General features: G+C 53.4%; 1 protein-coding gene across 1 annotated transcript; it reads right to left on the bottom strand.

Moving 5' to 3' along the window:
• Positions 1 to 10,351: 10,351 nt before the first annotated feature.
• On the bottom strand, positions 10,352 to 14,401 carry FOXJ1 (forkhead box J1). The gene is made up of 2 exons (XM_058817443.1): positions 13,904 to 14,401; positions 10,352 to 11,281 (listed from the first exon to the last, which is right to left on the bottom strand). The coding sequence occupies exons 1-2, from the start codon at positions 14,399 to 14,401 to the stop codon at positions 10,481 to 10,483; spliced, it is 1,299 nt and encodes a 432-aa protein (XP_058673426.1). The 3' UTR covers positions 10,352 to 10,480.
• Between the last annotated feature and the right edge of the window lie 5,488 nt (positions 14,402 to 19,889).

Below are 19,889 nucleotides of genomic sequence, written 5' to 3' on the forward strand. Positions count from 1 at the left end.
CTATTAATAAATTCTTCTTTAAAATTTTAAACCTTTTTAAAGTTTTAAACCTACTTTACCTTTCTCCTAATCCCACAACAGGAAACGAGTACATTGGTGATTTAACCAACACTAAACCCATCACACTCAATACTACATTACGCAAAAAAAATCTCAAAATTAAGAAAACCTCAAATTAGCAAACCAAAACCACTACAGTGCCTAACTAAGGGTCGCATCCTCAGTGCAGTGGTAATGTGAGATGCAAAGCTGTGTTTCGTGTCAGGTACAAACAGGCGATGTGTGTATTTGTGAATGCGAGATGTGTGGACCCCAACAATGGGAGAGCTGTGAATTCTAATAATAACTGAGGAAAATAAAGCATGGAAAAAGGCCTTTGAACTCATCTTTTGTTTGCAATTAACCCTGGTTGATTTAGGAACATTGGAATTAAGGTGTTAAAGATGTTGCTTTTTGCCTGCATTTAATCCATAAAGAGTTCTGCAATAATAACCTTTTGAAGTATAATGTTAGAATATTACTTGTATCCTTGAAACTATAGCTTTGGAATATATATAAAGGAAATATGCTTATCTCATGCCTTATTGAAGCAGAGAAAAACAGCTTGAGAAAGGAAGATGAACATCACCTCAAGGGTTTATGGTTTCAACCAAAGGGAAGCTGGACATCACTGTAATGAGATTTATAGTCTCTGCAATTAAAAGGTGGACACACATCTGGGGAGCTGGACCCCATCAGATGGGATTCGTCTTTCTTCTTTCAGAAACTGGACTGTCACCATCTGGGGATGGTCCTTTGAGATACATCCTGAGAAATTAAAATCACAATCGTGTACAGAATTGTGATGTAATAATTTGGAATGAAAATTGCTGATGAGTAAAAGATTGGAAATAGAAACTGCTGAAAAAAAACTGATGAGTGCCCCTATAAATACCTGTAACCATCAATTATCGGTGTGCAGTTGGAGGGAAAACTTCCCCCACTGAAGCCAGCGCTGTATTGCTCATACTTTACCACATTAAATAATAAATTGATTGCTGCTTGAATATTGGCCTAGTCAAGCTTCTTATTCATAACAGTAATGAGGGAGTTAATGAGTCCCTTTTAGTGCCTTTGCTAAACAAAACTGGTTCCAGCGCTCCGAATTCCTGGAACCCGGCTGGGATGGGAGCCCGGCGGCCCCGGGGTGTGGAGGCTGCGGGGTTCGAGCCACGGCCCCGCTCCGTTGTTCAGCAACGCGAGCGTGCACCACCGCAGGCATGAGGAAGTGGCACCTGCTGGCGGGGACGTGACAGTCCCTCTGGCCGAGGACAAGGTGTTCAGGGCGTTGGCCTCCCAAAATGCCACTGGAAAGAAAAGGGAGCCCGATTAGCAGGGGGGGAAACTGAGGCACGGAGGGGTTTTGCTTTGCCTGCTCAGGGCTTGGCAGTGAATTGCTGAACAGACCCAGATACTCCCCTATGTCCACTGATTTCATTTATGGTGGCAAAGGTCATTGCACAAAAGTGTGATCTTGACAAGATTTGCAGAAATTCGATTAAAAGTAGCTCTTAAAGCAGGGACTTTCTGTCCCCTGCCTTGTGCCTTGGTACTGCTCATGCCAGGAACAGTTCTGCATTAAAATATAGTGCTGTTTTATAAATAATAAACTATTTTATTGAAAAAAACCCAAAGAGTTGTGCCTGCTCTTGCTTCCCACTGGCAGGGTTAATCCTGCTCCTGCAAGAGAGGACAGTGAGGAGAGGATGCTGGGGATGCAGCAGGGCAGCAGGATTCCCAAACCACAGGAGCTGCCTGAGGATGCAGTGAGGGCAAAACAAGATTAATGCAGCCAGGAGCCTCAGAGAGGGCTTTGCATTTGATGTGGGAGAAGAGAGAGATCAGAGTATGGAGGAGTCAGTATTAACATAAATTTACAAACCTTCCATTCTGGGCTGTAGGGTCCTGGACTGTGTTCCCCCATGGTGGGACCCAGCAGTGCCCAGGCTGCAGGAACACTTGGGAACAGTCACTGGTGTTCCCCCTGCCCAGACACAGCCTGTTCTGGCTCCCCTCAGGTCAGCTGAATACAAAAAGTGACAAACCTTCAGCCAAATTCATCTTCAGCCATAAAACCAATAGCTCTGAGCTGCCTGACAAGCCCCCAGTTTTCTCTTCCAGGAGGGGTTATAAGCAGGGAGCCCCTGAGAGAGGGGGTGAGTGTGCACAGGCAGGGTATGGGATGGGCACTGGCAGGGTATGGGATGGGCACAGGTATGGGGTGGGCACAGGCAGGGTATGGGATGGGCACTGGCAGGGTATGGGGAGTGCACAGGCAGGGTATGAGGTGGGCACAGGCAGGGTATGGGATGGGCACAGGCAGGGTATGGGGTGGGCACAGGCAGGGTATGGGATGGGCACTGGCAGGGTATGGGGTGGGCACAGGCAGGGTATGAGGTGGGCACTGGCAGGGTATGGGATGGGCACAGGCAGGGTATGAGGTGGGCACAGGTATGGGGTGGGCACAGGCAGGGTATGGGATGGGCACTGGCAGGGTATGGGGAGTGCACAGGCAGGGTATGGGATGGGCACTGGCAGGGTATGGGATGGGCACAGGTATGGGGTGGGCACAGGCAGGGTATGGGATGGGCACAGGCAGGGTATGGGATGGGCACAGGTATGGGGAGTGCACAGGCAGGGTATGGGGTGGGCACAGGCAGGGTATGGGATGGGCACAGGCAGGGTACAGGATGTACCTAGGCACATTCCCTTGGCTGTTACGTGCCCATGAACTTGAAGGGATGAGACAAGAACCAAATCCAGCACAGGATTTTGCCTCCCTGGTAACGCCTGAGCCCTTCTGACTTCGCTTTGATCCTGACCTGCAGGGTCCAGAGCTCTGCCTTGTGCCACAGGGATGTGCACTGCTCCTGGAAAGCCACGTCCCCTTGGGCTTCAGCAGCTTCCCAGCCATTTCCGTGTGTTCCTGAGCAGGGCCATGCCAGTGCTGCTGCTCCAGGGAAGGATGTGGCACGGCTGGAACTGCCCTGACACAGAGCCTAGCAGGGAAATCCCTCAAGAGCCCTCCCTGCTCCTTGCAGGAGAGAGCTCAAGGCAATCAGCCCCTCCAAGGCTGGCCCCAGAAGCCCCTCCAAGCTTTCAACTATCACAGACTCAAGCTGTGCTCTCCTTCCCTCTGGCTTTATTTGCAGAGGGAATTAAGGTCCTGCTGGGAAAACCTCCCCTGTGCTCTGATAACTGCCTGCAGAGCCAGCTCTAAATGGCTTTTTGTAAATGAAAGCCCAGGATTAACGAGGTTCCCCTCGTCACTGTTTACTCAGTGCTCTGCCAGAGTGAGGGGAGCAGGACAGAGACCCCCTGCTCTGGGCAAGCCCCTCGGGCCACCAAGGAGCTGCCACATTCTGGGGGCTAGCAAGGTGTCACGCAGCACCTGGCAGAGCCTCCCTGGAGATTCCCAGCGGAGTTTGGGATGGTGGGATGTGTGTGCACGTAGCAGAAACCTTGGTCTGGGACAGTGCATCTCCAGGGCACCGAGTTTTGTGAGCTGGGGGCCAGCCTGGGGGATGATGCTCATTTTCTTCCTATGCCACGTTGCTGGGGAAGGAAGGGGGGTGTTTGCCATGTGGGTTGGTGCTGGGCACACATCCCCCATGTGACAGGAATGGGGAGGCTGTGCTGGGCTGCAGCTGGCCCCATCCCCTCGGCAGGAATCCACTCAGGGATGGCAAAGAGCTGCCACTGAGCCTTGGGGTCTGCTGAGGCGTGCAGGTCCAATGAGCCCCGTGCAGAGGGGACTCTCCTCAGCCATCCCTGCCTGCCTGAAGCAGGACAAGGGGGTCCTGCCTCTATCTGCTGCACTCCCAGGGACTGCAGCCACCACAGCCGCCCTGCACAGCTCCGACCTTTGGATGTTTGCACATTCCTGCCTGTTAATGTGTCTCGTAACCAAAAGCTGCCAGGATGGAGCATTACTCCCCCCAGCACTTGCCAGGCTGCTCCCTCCCATTCCCCAGCTGAGAATTGGCACTGACCCCACACTAGGAGGGAGCATGGGCTCCCCAAAGGAGCAAAACCTGATGCCTCTGGTGGGAGTGAAGACAGCAGTGAGCCCCAAATGCTCCCAGAGCTCCTGGGGCAGGCAGAGTCACCTCTCCCAGCCAGGCATGGGGGAAAGGAGCAACATTTCAGAGCAGAGCCGTGCTTCCCTTGGCTGCCAGGCTGGCACAGTGCCCACCAGCACAGTGCCAGGCCAAATTCTTTGCAATTTCTAGGTCAACACCCGCCTCTCGTAATGCCCTAAGCCCTCCTGCTGCCTGTGCCAGCCTCCAGCCCAGTGGTCCCTGTACACAGGACAGGAGCATCCCAAAGGATTCACTCCGGTTGCTGCTTATCCTGGCTGGTCCCATCTGTAAGCCCTGAATATTTGTCCCTCATTGCTCTGAACTGGGCCATTCCCCAAACACTTGGCTCTGCCCACAGCAGCACCCACAGGAGAGCCATGTCCAGGGTGTCCACAGCCTGCAGCCTGCCCCTCTTCCACCTGTTTTGAGGGGTGTAAGACCCATCCCAAGGAGTCAGGCACCAAAGGAGTGTGTTTGCTTTGGATTTCTAAAGCCATTTTCTCACTGTCATGATGGCAATGAAAAAACCCCCAAAACCTCAAGACATGGGACGGTCCTAACACTCCAAACCTGGAAATAAATGAAATAAATCACCTGGAAAAACAGCCTTTGTAAAGAAATCCCCGTGGCCCCGGCGCTTGTTTGCAAACCGGCCAAGTTTCACCCTTGGCATGACGTGGCTCCCCAAAGGAGGAGGCGATGCTGGCATGGCTCCGGCAGCTCAGCCCCTGCACCGGGGGCTGCCTGTGCCCCCCATGCCCACAGGGGGCCCATGAGCTGGGCTGGAGGAGCAGGAGCCCTGCTGGGGCATGCATCAGGAGGGCGGTGGGGCTGAGGATGAGGAGGAGGAGGAAGGGGCAGCCGAGCGCGTCCATGTGGCGGCTCTTACGCAGGGGCTGTTGCATTGTGGCCGGGGCACTCCCCCCTACCCTGTGCAGGGCAAGCCCCGGCCTGCCGGGACATTGTGCCAGCCGGGAACAGCCACTGGCAACGGGCACTGACCCGTCCCGGGCTCCCTGGGGGCACAGAGGGCCACGGGCACCCGAGGGGATCCTGCTGGATGTGCTCCCCATGCCGGAGGGTGCAGAGCCCCACACGCCGCACAAGGGCAGGGCTGAAATAGCTGCAGACCTGCCGAGAGAATCAGGTTCTGAGCCACATCAGCCCTGCCTCAGTTTCCCCATGAGGGTGCTGAGAGTGATCCTGGCTGTGTGAGTGCTGCAGGTGCAAGGTCACTGCTGGGAGAGCAGGGCAGGGGCTTTGCTCCCCTGTCTGTTCTCAAAGCCAGCTCACCCAATGCAGCCCACACAGAGGTGCTCACATCCAGCCTGATCCATCCCGGCTGTGGGCTCAGCACAGCCTGTCTGCAGTTTGCTAGGGCACCTCCAGCCCATCAGGTGTAAAACACCACAAAAATCAGCATCACAGGGCAGGGAGTCCCTGAGCTGTCCCCAAGCCTTGTGTGAGTGCCAGACTGCCCCAATGCCAACCCCATCCCACCAGGGAGCTGCTGTCCCAAGCAGATCTCCCTGTCCGAGTGTGGTTCCCAAGGGGTTTCACATCCATGTTTGGGAACCTGGTTTTTCCCAAACTTTGGAGGTTCATTCATTGCTATGCAAGGCGAGTCCATTCCCTACCCTCCTCCATCCTGTTCCCCCTTCTCCCCCCTCACCACTCCAACCATCCCAGCCCAGGATGTTAAAATGGGCTGAATTTTTTTACGATGAGAGGGGAAAAAATTTTTAGAAATCTGGGGATGAAGAGAGAACCCATGAGCTGTGACCTCCTCCAAATTCAAGGCACCAAATCCACACAAGGAAAACAAAAGGCAGCGAGATTAGCATTTCCAAACAGAGCAGAGATGGCCCCAATCTTTGAGCTGTTTATTCTAGGGTTGATTTTCAATATTTAGGATGATTAGCAAGTGAAAGCCGACTGTTGCCAGAATGGCTCCATGCCAGCCCCACACTCAATGGAAGGAAAAGAAAGACACGGCAAGAAAGGGAGAGAAAAGAAGGGCTTATGTGTATATTTTTTTCTCCCTCTGTGAACAGGAGATTGGTTTGAGGTGTCAATGTTTGCCCATCAGGGAGGGATGATGGATGAGGGGACGGCTGGGGAAATAGCAGAGATAAATAATAAAGGAATCATTGCCATGTGCCTAATAACCAGCTGGGGAAGGACCTCACTAGGACAGTGAGCTGAGCTTGCAGAGACTTTTTGGAGCTGGGTTCTTCCCAGACCCCCTTTGCTGGGTGCTGGTGGATGCCCCAAAACGCAGCCAGCCCTGGAGTGCTCTGGTTCATTGCTTGCAGCAGGGGGACACTCCCAGCTCGGGGTCCCCTGTTGGGGAAGATGAAACAGGAAAGCCTTATAAATATGATTGCCTGGCAAAAGATTTTGAGAATATAGAAACTATAAGCAAGATTGAAATGAAAGCAAGCTTTGAGATACCTCAGTTACTCAACGACTGGAAAACAATGGTGTGGCCAGCTGAAGGTAATCCCCTTTTGATGGGGGGGATACAATGCCCTCTCTTGCAGGCAGGTCCAAGGTCAGAGCAGACCCTACAGCTTGGCAGAAGGGGCCCAAAGAGGAGTTTTTAGGGTTTAAAATGTAACCCAGTATGGTAATGTAATGATTCTTACAGGCTGTATGTAAATGCTATAGGATTTGTATCTTGTACTAGATTGGTTCGTGAGAATTAGAATATTCAACACAGAAGAAGATTTATTGTATTGTAAGGACAACCTCACTCTCTTACCCTTTTATGCTCTTACCCTTTTACTCTCTTACCCTTTTTTACTCCCTTACGCTCTTACCCTTTTACTCTCTCACCCTCTCAGGCCTGCTTGAGCTGTGTTTGGCAGCTCCCAGCAGGGCCCTGCACCCAGGCCCTTTGCAATAAACCCCAAATTCCACAACCAAAAGAGGATTTATTGTACTGTAACAGGAACCTTGCCCTCTGATCCTCTCTTTTACTCTCTCATTCTCTCTTTACCATGCTCTTGCCTTCTCTCTCTTCCTCTTTGGGGCCTGCTCTGAGCTGTGTTTGGCAGCTCCCAGCAGGGCCCTGCACCCAGGCCCTTTGCAATGAACCCCAAGTTCCAGACCTGGCTGCAGAGATCTCTCATCTCCATCCATCCCCACAGGCCCCAGCCCATCCCTGCCCTGTGCCAGGCGAATCTCGGAGCTGGAGCGGCCCCAGCCCCGCCTCAGCCCCGCTGCCCCCGGCAAGCCCGGGCAGGTCCCTGTGCCGGGTCCCGACCTCGCTGCTGGCACCGAGCACAGCCGCGCTTTGTGCCCTGTGCCCCTGCCAGGCGATGCCAGCGCCCCGAGCACCCCCGGCTCCTGCTGGAAGAACACCTCCCCCTCCGAGCTATCGCACCCAAAGAAAGGAAAATTCACGTCCAAGTCGGTTTGGTTGCTTTCAGCTGCTGAACAAAACGGGGTTGTTTCAGGCCTCGCCTGGTGCCTCCTTTATATTCACCCTTTCTCACTTTAAACCCCTCGGCTGGCTCGGGCAGGCTGGAATATTTTTTCCTGGCAAGGTTGTTTTTTTAAGTCCCCTGGCAGGGTGGGGATACTGGAGGCTTCTCTTTTGCAGGGGGTTTGAAAACAGTACTACAAACAGTACTACAAACAGTACTACGTGTTTGTGCCTGGCAAAACAAAGTGCAGAAGTGGTCTGAGGGGCAGGGAAGTGCCAGCTTTTTTGCAGCCCTGAAGTGCCACCAGTACTGGGGAGGGAAGAAGGGAGCAGCTCTTCTAACTAGAAGCTGAGAGGAGAAGCCAGGACAAGGAATTCCCTAATGCCTTCTGGTATTCACGGCCCCCACTACCCCAAAGCTGAAAGGAAAGCCCAGATCTGCCTCTAAATTCCCCTCCTCAGACACATCAAAGCTGTTCCCCCACCTTTTCCCAAGGTCAGCATCCTGCCTTCCCAGCACAAAGCACACACAGACCAAGGCATGGGTCTGTCCTGAGCTCAGGACTTATTTTGGGTTGAGATTGGCTGGATTGGGAGCAGCTGTGGCAGCTCTGGGACTGGCTGCTGGGGTGCTTGGTGCTGAGGGATCCAGCAGATCCCTGGTGAGCTGGTGGGGTGCTCCTCTTGTGCTCCCTGTGAGAAGGGGGCTGTGTCCTGTGCCTGGTGCTGAGGGATCCAGCAAGGGAGCTGATGGGGTGCTCCTCATGTTCTCACCAGGAGAAGGGGGCTGTGTCCTGTGCCTGGTGCTGAGAGATCCAGCAGATCCCTGGGGAGCTATTGGGGTGCTCCTCATGTGCTCCCCAAGAGAAGGGGGCTGTGTCCTCAGGGCAAGAGGGTTGGGACATGCAGGAGTGGGTGCCCCAAAGCTGGAGCAGCTTCTGTGCAGCTCCTCTCCCCACCCTGCACCCAAAAGGGCTCTGAAGCCACTTGGGCATCCTAGAGCATCTACCTGGCCAGGTGGAGACACAGCACAAGCAGAAGGAGCTGCCAGCCCCAGGAGCTCCCTGCAGGGCCAGGGAATGTTATTCCCAGGGTTGGAGCAGCTCCCAGGGCTCAGGACACCAGGCACAGCCAACCTTGTCTCACACAGGTGGCGTGTAACCATTGTCTCACTGAGGTTGGTTCGTGCCTCAGTCTCCCCACAGGGAATTTGCACAATTGTGCAAATAAGTGAGAGCTCCCATGTCCTGGGACTGGGTTTACAAACAGGGCTGGGCTGGGGAAAGGAAACAAGGAGGCAAAAGGGGTTTTTTCTTCTCAATTTTTTTTTCTTTATTATTATTTTTTTTAAATTTGTAAATAACTTTGCATGAAAAAAGTTAAATTGCACAAGTATCTCTGTAGTTCTCCAACATAATCCCCAAAGCAGGAAAACAGAAGAAAAACAGCAAGTAAAAAGAAACACTGTCAATACAAACAACTACACAGACCCCAAAGCCCCTCCTAAGTGCTTTTGCAACCAAAACAGAATCTAAATACAATCTTCAATTTCTTTTGCCAAGTCTAAGACACACCACTAAAATTCCAGCTTCTACTTGCTCCTACCTAAAGGCTGCTCTACCTCTCACAGCCTACAGCAAAGCAGAGGCAAAGAATCTGGTTCTTGAGAGCTTCAAGTCAAGTTTCAGCAGAGTTTGGCTCTGCTCCCGAAATATTTCCAAGTTGCCTTGCACTGGCCCCACCACGCTCTCGCTGCACACCAAAGCTCCTCTTTGTGTGGATCCCAAGGTCTGTCCTGGCTGGATGGGACTTCATTCCCACTGCTGTCCCCTGTTGCATGCAGAGTCTTTGGCCTGAGCTCCTGGATGGAGCCTGGATGTGGATTTCTCTCCTCCTCAGCCCCAGCTGGGAGCGTTCAGTGGCTCCATCACCACCAGCTGAGGACCAGCAATGGGGCTTTCCTTGCACTCAGAGCCTGATGGAAGAGCTGGAGAAGTGAAGAGCAACAGTCTTGGACCAAAAAAGCAGAGGGGGGCTATGTCAGTGGGTGAGAGAGAGGGTCCATGGTGCTCCAGACCCTTTGGCAACTGCAGCAAGGGGTTTGGGTACAAAAAATACAAAAGCTGGTTTTGGGAGCATCCCCGTCCCTGCTGCTCCTCTCCTGCCAGGGCCAGTTCCTGGATTCTTCACAAAACCTGGTGGTGCAGGAGTCCTCCTTTGTGTGGTCTTGTTTTACAGAACAGTGAGCACAAAACCTTTAAACAGCGAAAATATAAAACAACTCTCAAACTGCATTTCCAGTCTTCCCCTCCCCCCTTTAAGAAATTCTAGTGCTAAAAAATATAGATTTCTTTGCATATATAATATATAATAGATTATATAAAAACATCTAAAGAGGCACACTTGCTGAGTTTATAAACCTTTTCTTCTTCCCTAGGCACAAATCAGCTGGGATGTTGAACTTGGAGAATCCAGAAGGGACCTGTATTTTCTTACCAGCTAATTATCACACTGTACTTACCAACTGCACTGAGACAGAAAAAGGAAAGACAGAGAGAAACAAAGAGGTGTGGAAATTGCACTTTAGTCTATCTAATCCTAAACCACCAGGAATCTCATGTCTTAGATGGGATTTTGCAGGTAATTTTAGCCCTGATGGAAAAGAACCCATCATAATTCACATTTCTTTTTTAAAAGTAAAATGTAAAAAAATAAGTAGTGTGTTGACTTTCTTCTCTTGAGAAAACTAGAGACTTCTGAGGTGTCCTTTGGAGACACAGCAGGCAGTTCCTGGGGTGGTAGGTTCTTTTCCCTGGTGTTTCTGGGAATAACCTTACAATGAAGCTGGTAAAAGTCACCTCTAAGTGGGCATCTCTAGGAAATCTTGTCCCTTTTAAGTCCCAGCTTGAGGAGAGCATCCTACACAGCCTTACAAGAGGCGTGCCAGGCTGCTCAGGTTGATGACATCTGCCAGCAAAGAGGCATCGATGTCTTCGAACACCTGGTCGATGTTGACACAATTGGAGAGGTAATCATTTGCCCCTTCATCCCAGGGATGCTCCAAGAAAGTGGTGGCCATGAGGGTTTCATTAAAGTCCAGGCTGTACTGGTTGGATTCAGTGACAACTTGTTCCTGGCCCTGGGGACACTCCACGTGCTGCCCTTGTCCTGTCCAGTCCAGGTCGCACGCGACGGGGTTGACGGAAGGCGGGAGCTCCATATCCACCAGCGTGGAGAAGTCTCCATTGAGGCTGGTGTTAAAGACAGTCTCCCAGTCAAAGACACCTTTCAGGGAGCCCAGCTCAGTCTGCTCCTCCTGGGTCATCAGGGCAGAGCTGGGCAGCCGGGCTGCCTTGGCCGTGGGCAGGGGCGAGGGCTGCTTGCGCTTCTGCCCCGCCTTGGTACCCACCGGGCTCCAGCTCTGGCTGCTGGTGCTCTCCTCAAACTCTTTGAGCAGCTGCTGCGATGCCACGCTGGCCTCCAGGAGGCTGTTGGAGCTGCAGGAGGAGGAGGCTGGGCTGCCAACGTGCCGTGCCTCTGTCTGGGCTCTCCCAGAGAAGGCCGGGTGGATCTGCACCGGGGACATCCTGCGCTTCTTGTAGGTGCCGTACTTGAGCCGGTTGGCGTAGTAGGGGTCCAGCTTCCAAAATCCTCCTTTCCCTGGCTCGTCTTTCTCTCGAGGCACCTTGATGAAAGACTTGTTCAAGGACAGGTTGTGCCTGATGGAGTTCTGCAGCCAAAAGAGAAAGAAACCGAGGCTGAATGCTTGTCTGCTGTGGGACCTACCTGTGTGGGGAGGCTGGTGGAGGTTGTCAGCAAGGACCTTTGGGAAAACAAAGGAGAACTGGCAACATCCAGAACTCCAAGGCTATGAAGTCCCTCAAACCCCTGAGTTTTCCCCCCTGAGCCTCCAGCAGTTTTCCTGTCTCCCATCTCATCCAGCAGGAGCCAAGGGGGTTCAAGCTAGGACTTGCCACCAATGGAAAGCTTTTGGGCAGCTCTCCTTGGCTGGAAACTGGGGCCATGGGGCCTTGAATCATGCAGAGCACTGGGAGAAACTGGCTTGAATTGCTCTAGGCACGGAGCTGGGCTGGAGGAGGTTGGAGCCTCCTTTGTGCCACGGAGGAAGAGGTGGGTCTCCACACCCATGTGGCCATGGCCCCTTGACAAGGGACAACACATGGCAGCACTGTTGGGGGATGGCAATCAGGGCCCTGCTGGCATCCCCCAGTTCAACTGTGCCTATTGTTAGTGTTGAGAGGAAAATATGTGGACAAAACACAGGCACCATGCCTTCCCCCAGCCAGGCTGGCACAAATCAGACGGGAGAACACGGAGAGACACGTGGGCTGTTCCACCCTGCGCGTCCCCAGAGGTGCCTCCTGGCCCAGGGAAGCTCAGTGTGAAATCACTGCATCTTCATCAGCCACTGCTCAAATAAGCTGAGGGAAAAAAAAAAGGGTGGTGGGGGGGAAGAAAAGGAGGAGTTTCTGCTCCCGTCGAGCTGTTCTGAAACCCTGAATGTGCCTGGAGTGATGTGAATAATCAGAAAGGAAACTCAGTTATTGGGCAAATAACTCCACAAAGCCAGGACTGTACTAAGAGATTGGATATGGTGGAGGTGTTTTTTTTTTTTAATGTTGCCTGGATATCTTTATGCTTATTCATCCATAATCCGTAGTGCCGAATAGGAAAAACAAGGCTCAATTGCTTAGAGCTGTTGAAAAACATGCACACACACACTCACACACACACACACAACAAAACCCTCCTCTGGGCTGGAGCTCCTTGGGTTTGTTGGCTCCTCTCCAAAGCACTCAGCTCCCACAGGAATATATCCATCTCCCCCCCAGACTATGGGTGGCATGACCTTTCCAGGCTGTCTTCACGTACGGGAATCGGGATAGGGGATGAGAACACAGCCTGGACAAGAAAGAAAAGGGAAAAAAAAGAAAGGAAGGGAGAAAAAAAGTGAAAAGAAACAAAAGATTAAAAAAAAAAGGGAAGAAAAAAAAAGAAGAAGTAAGAACACAGATATTCCCCCACACAATCCAGGCTGTGGTAACTCCAATTTTACTGTGTAATGAAATTTTACAAGGTTCAGAGACTTGAAAGCTGAATTCTCTGCTGCCCATCTCTCCTCCCCATCCCAAACTCCACTCAGCCCAGGCTGAATTATTACGCAGCCAGTCAACATATTTATCATTCCTGCCTGCAACGGTCCAGGGTACCCCCTGCATCTCTGCAGAGAGGGATTGAAAACCTTCTTTCTTTTTTTTTAATGAACACATTTAATTAAAAACCTTGTGAATGCCCAGCCATGAAGTGTGCAGGAGAAAGTCAACTCGTTGGCACCCAGCTCCTGCTTCCAAATCACTTTCATAGGAGTGCAAAAGGGGGACCAAAATGGCCCTGGAGGGAGACCAGGAAGGATTCCCTTCCCCATGATGGGCTTCAAGAGCCACTGGAGACCCACCTGCCTGGAGAGAAGGTGGGCAATGCCTGGGCTTTGCAGTGGTGTTCTCCAGCTCTGCTTGGATGGGCACTGCCATCAGGATTAGTGACACACTGTGGATTTAGGATGGGAATAACCCCAGAGCAGGGATGAGCCCCCCAGGGCCCTCCAACCCTGCCATGTCCTAGAAAACCTCACGTGCCAGAGGTCTCCTTGTGTGACAGAGGAGGGCAGTGAGCCAAGGAGGCTGGGAAAAGCCCCTGGGCTTCAGGCTGTCCCCAAAGCTTTCGAGCCTGGGGGCTGTCCCCTCCCCACTGGGGACAGCAGCCCAAATTAACCCCTCCTGGGCTTCCCTGTGCAGCTCTCACCAGCTCATCCCAGTGATGGAGCCTCCTTGGGGCCAGGAGCTCCGTGCTCTGCCCTGCTTAGAAAGCAGCAGCATTTCAGCACATCCCAGTGGGACCTTGTCCAACAAGTGGCATCTCCATCCCTGCCCCATGCCTGGTGTTCAGCACCCAGGGACACTGGACCTGGCACCTTCTCCACGTGTGCTCAGCCCTGAGGGACCCAGGGCCCCATGAGAACTCCAGGAATGGAGGCACTGAGAGGCCTTTGCCATGAAACCAAGAGGAGTCTCAGGTGCCAGGAGCCCAACCAGCACCTCCCTGCTCCCAAAACAGTCCTGGGCTCTCCCCACCATGGCTCCTTCCCTCTGCCCCTCCTGTGGCTGTGGCATTTGTGCCCAGCCAAGTTCTTTCCCATTCCATCCCTTCCCACTGGAGGCTGCTGTCACTCTTTTCCCAGTGGGACCCAGCAGGATCTTGTCTTGCAGGGTGGAGCTGTGGAAAGCCCAGCTCAGCCCTGCAGGGAGAGCGGCCGAGGCTCCTCATCCCCTACCTGCCAGGTGGGGTCAGCATGTCGGAAGTAGCAGAAGTTGTCAGTAATCCACTTGTAGATGGCAGAGAGGGTGATTTTGGGTTTATTGCTGGCTTCCATGGCCATGCAGATGAGGGTGGCGTACGAGTAGGGGGGCTTGACGTGAGGGTTGGTCTTGTAGTCGATGTCCCCGGCCAGATGAGGGGGCACAGCCGGGTCGTGCTGCGAGCTGGAGGAGGTGGAGGAGGAGACGGGAGTGCAGGGGGTGTGCCGAGTGCCCTTGCAGGCCGGGTCAGCGGCCAGCGGCGAGCACGGAGACTCGAAATCAACCAGGCTGAAGAGGCTCTCACTCATGGTGTAACAGTCCTGCGGGTCCGAGCCAGAGTACAGCTGAGGCAGGCCAGTCTGCGCCACTGTGAAGTCCCTCAGCCACATGAGGTCGGGCAGGCTGTCATCCAGGTCTTCCTCCACGCACTTCAATTTCCCCTTGGCTTTCAGTGCCTGGCCTGGCCACGCCATGCCTCCCTCGGTGCTTCCCAGGCTGCACGGGAACGGGAGGGAAGGGATGGGGCAGGTCCTGCAACAACAAGAGGGAGGGGGTGAGGTTCCCCAAGGTGCAAGTCTCTTCTGACAGCCAGGCAGGGCCACCCCTGGGTGCTCCTGGAGCTGCTGGGTGAGACCCATGCTTGGTGTGCTGTGCAGGGACCTGCAACGCCTGCCCTGAGGGGCTTTAGCACCCTTAAACCTCGGGGAAATTCCCTCAAACTCCTCCACCTCAATGTCACCCACTGACCCTGAGGGGCTTTAGCACCCTTGAACCTCAGGGAAACTCCTCCACCTCAGTGTCACTCACTGACCTGCTGCCCAGCAAGCTCTTGGCTGAAAAAGAATTTTAAAAAACCCAACAGAAAGCCCCTCAAACAACCAAAATCCAGCCCTGCCATCCCACAAAGTGAGGTTGTTTCTTGGGAACACACATCTCTAGATACATGGCACTCACAGGACTGACTCTCAGCATTCCCCACCAGGACAAAATACTTGAAAGTTTCCCCCCTTGCAGCCAACCTCTCTCGGTTTGATGCTAATTCTGCTTTTACTTCCCGTGGTACCCAGGAACAACTCAGGGGTGGGCTGGGGGAGCTGGTGGGGTCCCACCCCGAGCACACCCTGAGTCAGAGCGAACCGGCAGCTTCAGACTTTGGGGAATCCTGTGTCGGGGACGTGAATTTTAAACCGAAATCCCGAGTGTTTGGGCCAGGAGGGAGCGCCGGGAGGGCGCACACCCGGAGCCGCTCCCCCGCTCGCACCCCCCGCCCCAAACGGCGGCTCCGGCCGCGCTGCCCTTCCCACCCCCGCCGCACCCCCTTACCCCGTCCCGGTGCCGGTGTCGCCTCCCGACAGGCAAAGTTCACGACACAGTAAGAAGCTTCTGGAAAAACGGGAGACGAGAGGGGAAAAAACCACCAAAAAATACCAAAAAAACCGGAAAAAAAAAAAGAGGGGGGAGTAAGAGAAGAAAAGGGAAAAGAGAGGCCCGGTGGGTGCCGGGGCTGCCCGTGCCGGCCGCTGCGGGGTGCCCGGGCCGGGCCGTGCCCGCCGAGCCGCCGTGAGCTGCGGCCGCCCCGTGCGGGGTTAAGTAGCGGCTCCGGGAGGCTTCGCGCGTTGCCATGGCGACGCCACGCCCCGTAAACATCCTCCGGGCACGCCATTGGTCTGCGCGTTGCCATGGGGACGGGGGCGGGGCCCGGGGATGCCGCGGGACCCCGCGGCCCGGGCCGGGGAGATGGGGAGGATCGGGGGGCTCCGGGGTGACCTTATCGCGGCTGTTCCCTCTGAAAGGAGCCGTGACAAGCTTGGGGAGAGCCCGAAGGGATGGGAGGCTCTGGGGTGACCTTATCGCGGCCTTTCCGCTCTGAAGGGAGCCGTGACAAGGCTGGAGAGCACCGAGCCCAGCCAAAGGGGTGGGGAGGCTCTGGGGGGGCTCTGGGGTGATCTTATCGCGGCTTTTCCCTCTGAAGGGAGCCGTGACAAGCTTGGGGAGAGCCCCAAGAGATGGGGAGGCTCTGGGGTGACCTTATCGCGGCTTTTCCGTTCCTGAAGGAGCAATGATAAAGCTGGAGAGAGCCCGAAAAGATGGGGAGGATCAGGGGGGCTCTGGGGTGACCTTATCGCGGCTGTTCCCTCTGAAAGGAGCCGTGAGGAGGCTGGAGAGAGCCCCGGGAGATGGGGAGGTTCTGGAGTGACCTTATCGCGGCTTTTCCGCTCTGAAGGGAGCCGTGACAAGGCTGGAGAGAGCCCCAAGAGATGGGGAGGATCAGGGGGGCTCTGGGATGACCTTATCGTGGCTTTTCCGCTCCTGAAGGAGCAATGACAAGGCTGGAGAGAGCCCGAAGGGGTGGGGAGGCCCTGGGGGGGATCTGAGGTGACCTTATTGCTGCTTTTCCGCTCCTGAAGGGAGATCTGACAAGGCTGGGGAGAGCCCGAAGGGATGGGAGGCTCTGGGGTGACTCTGGGGTGACATTATCGAGGCTTTTTGGCACCTGAAGGGAGCCGTGACAAGGCTGGAGAGCACCGAGCCCAGCCAGAGGGGTGGGGAGGCTCTGGGGTGACCTTATGGCGGCTTTTCCCTCTGAAGGGAGCCGTGACAAGCTTGGGGAGAGCCCCAGAAGATGGGGAGGCTCTGGGGAGGATCTGAGGTGACCTTATCGCAGCTGTTCCCTCTGAAGGGAGCCGTGAGGAGGCTAGAGAGAGCTCAGAGAGATGGGGAGGTTCTGGGGGGCTCTGGGGTGACCTTATCTCGGCTTTTCTGCACCTGAAGGGAGCTCTAAGAAGGCTGGAGAGGGCTGAGCCCAGCCCCAAGAGATGGGGAGGCTCTGGCATGACCTTATGGTGGCTTTTCTGCACCTGAAGGGAGCCGTGACAAGGCTGGAGAGGGACTTAGGGTGATAGGAAAAAGGGGAATGGCTTCAAACCAAAAGAGAGTAGGTTTAGGCTGGATTGTAGGGAGAAATTCTTGTGAGGGTGGTGGAACAGGTTGCTCAGAGAAGCTGTGGATGGAATAGTTCAGGGCCAGGTTGGATGGGGTTTGGAGCAGCCTGGGATGGTGGAAGTTGTCCTTGCCTGTGGTGTGGCGGGGTTGGAGCTGGATGTCGGGAGTTTAGTTCAAGCATGGCTTAAAGAAAAAGGCCACGAAGCCATGCAGCTGAGAGAAAAGTAACAGGTAGCTGTGAAGCAGTTTCAAAGCAGCTTCCAGCCTGACTTCTATAAACAATTAGTCTCTCTCAGGCATCCTTGTATAAGCAATAAAGTTCTCAGGCAGTCTTCCCATAACAAAGGTAACATCCTCTCTGGGAAAAGATGGCACCCTGGGAACAGTTATGGAAGTTTTGAGAACCGTTCGTATCACAGTGAGAACACTGATTTTGTTTGATGTAAACAATCAACGGTATTGTAAAACAAAAGGAGTGGTTAGAGTTTTCTCTGTTAGCCTATCATAAAGCTGTATTTTGGAATATGCATGAAGTTAATTAACACTGTTATTTAAAGTGATGGATCGATCAATAAAGTTGGAGTTCGATGCATTATAGGATGGTCGTTCTCCCCCTCACTTCAACAAATTGGTGACCCCGACGTGATAGCGGACACCACGACGATCGCGGCCATCACGGGGATTGCGAACACCAAAGGATAAGTGAGGAATGGTTCAGGCTCCGAAGCAGCGGGAGCGGCAATAAGCGCGAAATTAAAGCGGAGGAAAAAAGAAAACCGCCGATACGCGCCGTGCCCTGGCGACCATAATCAGATGGGCCAGCTGATACGTGCGGCATAGAAGTCTTGGAATACGCTGCTAGGTGAAAGTGCGCACTTAAAAAGAGGTATGGAAAGACAAGCCGCATATGAACTTTTTATTACATTTTTGCAAAAAAGGCAAATTAAGGGTATAGACTTACAGAAAGAATTGCAAGGTCTTTTGGCTTATGGTCTGGAAAGGGGAGTCTTTGTGAATCCCCACACGGTTCACGAGTTGTCGGAGTGGCGTAAATTTGGTGATATATTATGGCAGGCTACGTTAGACGATGATAAAACTGCTAGGAAAATGGGTAAATTATGGCGGGTTATTAACAACGAACTGTTGCAGTTTCAGGCGGAAAAGAGGGCTGCCTATCAGGCTACTGCCGCTCACGATCGTAATAAAGAATACGATCAAGAGAGGGAGTTTGATAAAGAGTCGGGGACTCCTCCTGGCCCTGCAATGAGGACGGTTTCATTACCGACCTCGCCTCCTCCCTCGGCAAGCCAGGCGCCGAGCCAGGCTCCACAGGGCGCTTTACTACCCTCTGCGCCGCTTCTACCGCCTCCTTTAACGAGCCAGCCCCCCCTGACGAGCCAAGCTCCGCAGGGTGCTCCGCAGGGTGCTTTATTGCCCGCTTCGCCGCAGGCTACGCATAGCACTTCTGAGCCTCCCGTATTGCTTGCATCGCAGCAGCCAGGGCCACAAACGTGTGTCCCGTTCCCGAAAAGTAATCAGAGCCCTGGGTTGGAAAACGATCGAGCGGTGATGATTGCACGGGAAAGACGGGATGCGTGGGCAGCTCTTGCCAAAGATGCAATGGAGAAGGGAGACCAGGAGTTGATAAGCTTAGCGAGCGAACTGGCTTGTCCGGTTATTTTCACCCCCCAGGCTGGCGGAGGTATGCAAGCGACAATTAGTGCTTTAGATTGGAAGATGTTATCTCAGTTGCGAGCTACTGTTAGCCAGTTTGGCTTTAAAAGTGAACCAGCCAAGCAAATGCTCGACTATATTTTTGACACCAGTATTCTTCTTATTAATGATTGTCGTGGCATAGTTAAATTAATCTTTACCCAACATCAACAATTGCTGTTTAATGCTCATTGGCAAGCGCTCGTTAGCGAGTGCGTGGCAGTACAAAGGCAGCAGGGTGACCCTCTCCATGGCGTCACTGTTAGTGAGCTTATGGGTCTGGGACCTTTCTTTCGTCCTGAGGCACAAGCCTTAATAGGTCAAGAGAAGTGCCGGGAGGCAATAAGGTTAGTCAGACTCGCGATGGAAAGGGTAAAGGAACCAGAAGAGAGACCTATATATATAGGAATCAAGCACGGCAGAGAGGAATCATTTAGCTCTTTTATTGACAAGGTTGCTGCAGAAATTGAAAGAGCTGAGGTGCCAAAATATCTTAGGGGAGTATTGCTCAGGGAGTGTGCTCTCCGAAATTGTAATTCTACTAATAGGAGAGTACTTAACACCCTAGGTACTAATTGGACTATAGAAGAGGCATTAGAGAAGATAGCCCTCATATCTACGGGACAGCAGGCTTTTGTGGTAGATGCGATCAAACAGAAATCAACGTCAGGAATAGGCTTGCAAGAACAGGCAAAGTCCTCTCAGAGTCAGGTATTAGCTGCTCTTGCACCTCACCAAGCGTCAGCTGCATTTGCAAATCAAATAATATGGGCCAAAAATGCCGCTCGGACGACCAGGCACCAACAGAAGTCATCGCTGCAGCATCGGCACCTTCTTCTGTCTCCAACCCGACACCACACGAAGCCGCCGCGGGGGGAGAGCGAAGCCGCCGCGGGGGGAGCAGCCACGGGTGCAGCGGTGCCTGCAGCGGAGTCAGCCGCCGGCGAGTAAACAAAGAATCCAGCGCAGGGTGGGAGTTTTCGCCCGCTCCGTCACACGCACCGCGGGACTGGAGCGCTTTTTGCAGCGGGAGCGTTTCTCCCTCCCCCCACAGCCGGCAAAAGCTTCAGTTTAAGACCTAACAGCCTAATGGATGTAACTTTTGTCAACAAAAGGAAAAGATCCCTGTTGAAATTAAGAAACAAGTGATGGTAAACAAGGAAAGTTAAAGGAACTTTTGTTTTTCCTGGCAGAGACTGTGAAACAGGAATCAGCGTACTGTATGCATGGGTCAAATTTCGGCCGGTTTGGCTCGGCATTGGTATGCTGTCTTGAAATCACCTGTATTGGCAGAGACTTTAACAT

The sequence above is a fragment of the Ammospiza caudacuta genome, chromosome 19 (assembly GCF_027887145.1).
Source record: "Ammospiza caudacuta isolate bAmmCau1 chromosome 19, bAmmCau1.pri, whole genome shotgun sequence".
Classification (NCBI taxonomy): Eukaryota; Metazoa; Chordata; class Aves; order Passeriformes; family Passerellidae; genus Ammospiza; species Ammospiza caudacuta.

Excerpts from the sequence above, each read along its gene's own strand:
- FOXJ1 (XM_058817443.1), bottom strand. The coding sequence starts at position 14,401 with ATGGCGTGGCCAGGCCAGGCACTGAAAGCCAAGGGGAAATTGAAGTGC. Across the intron at positions 11,282-13,903 it reads ATGCTGACCCCACCTGGCAG|AACTCCATCAGGCACAACCT; the intron begins GTAGGGGATGAG and ends TTTTGGCTGCAG.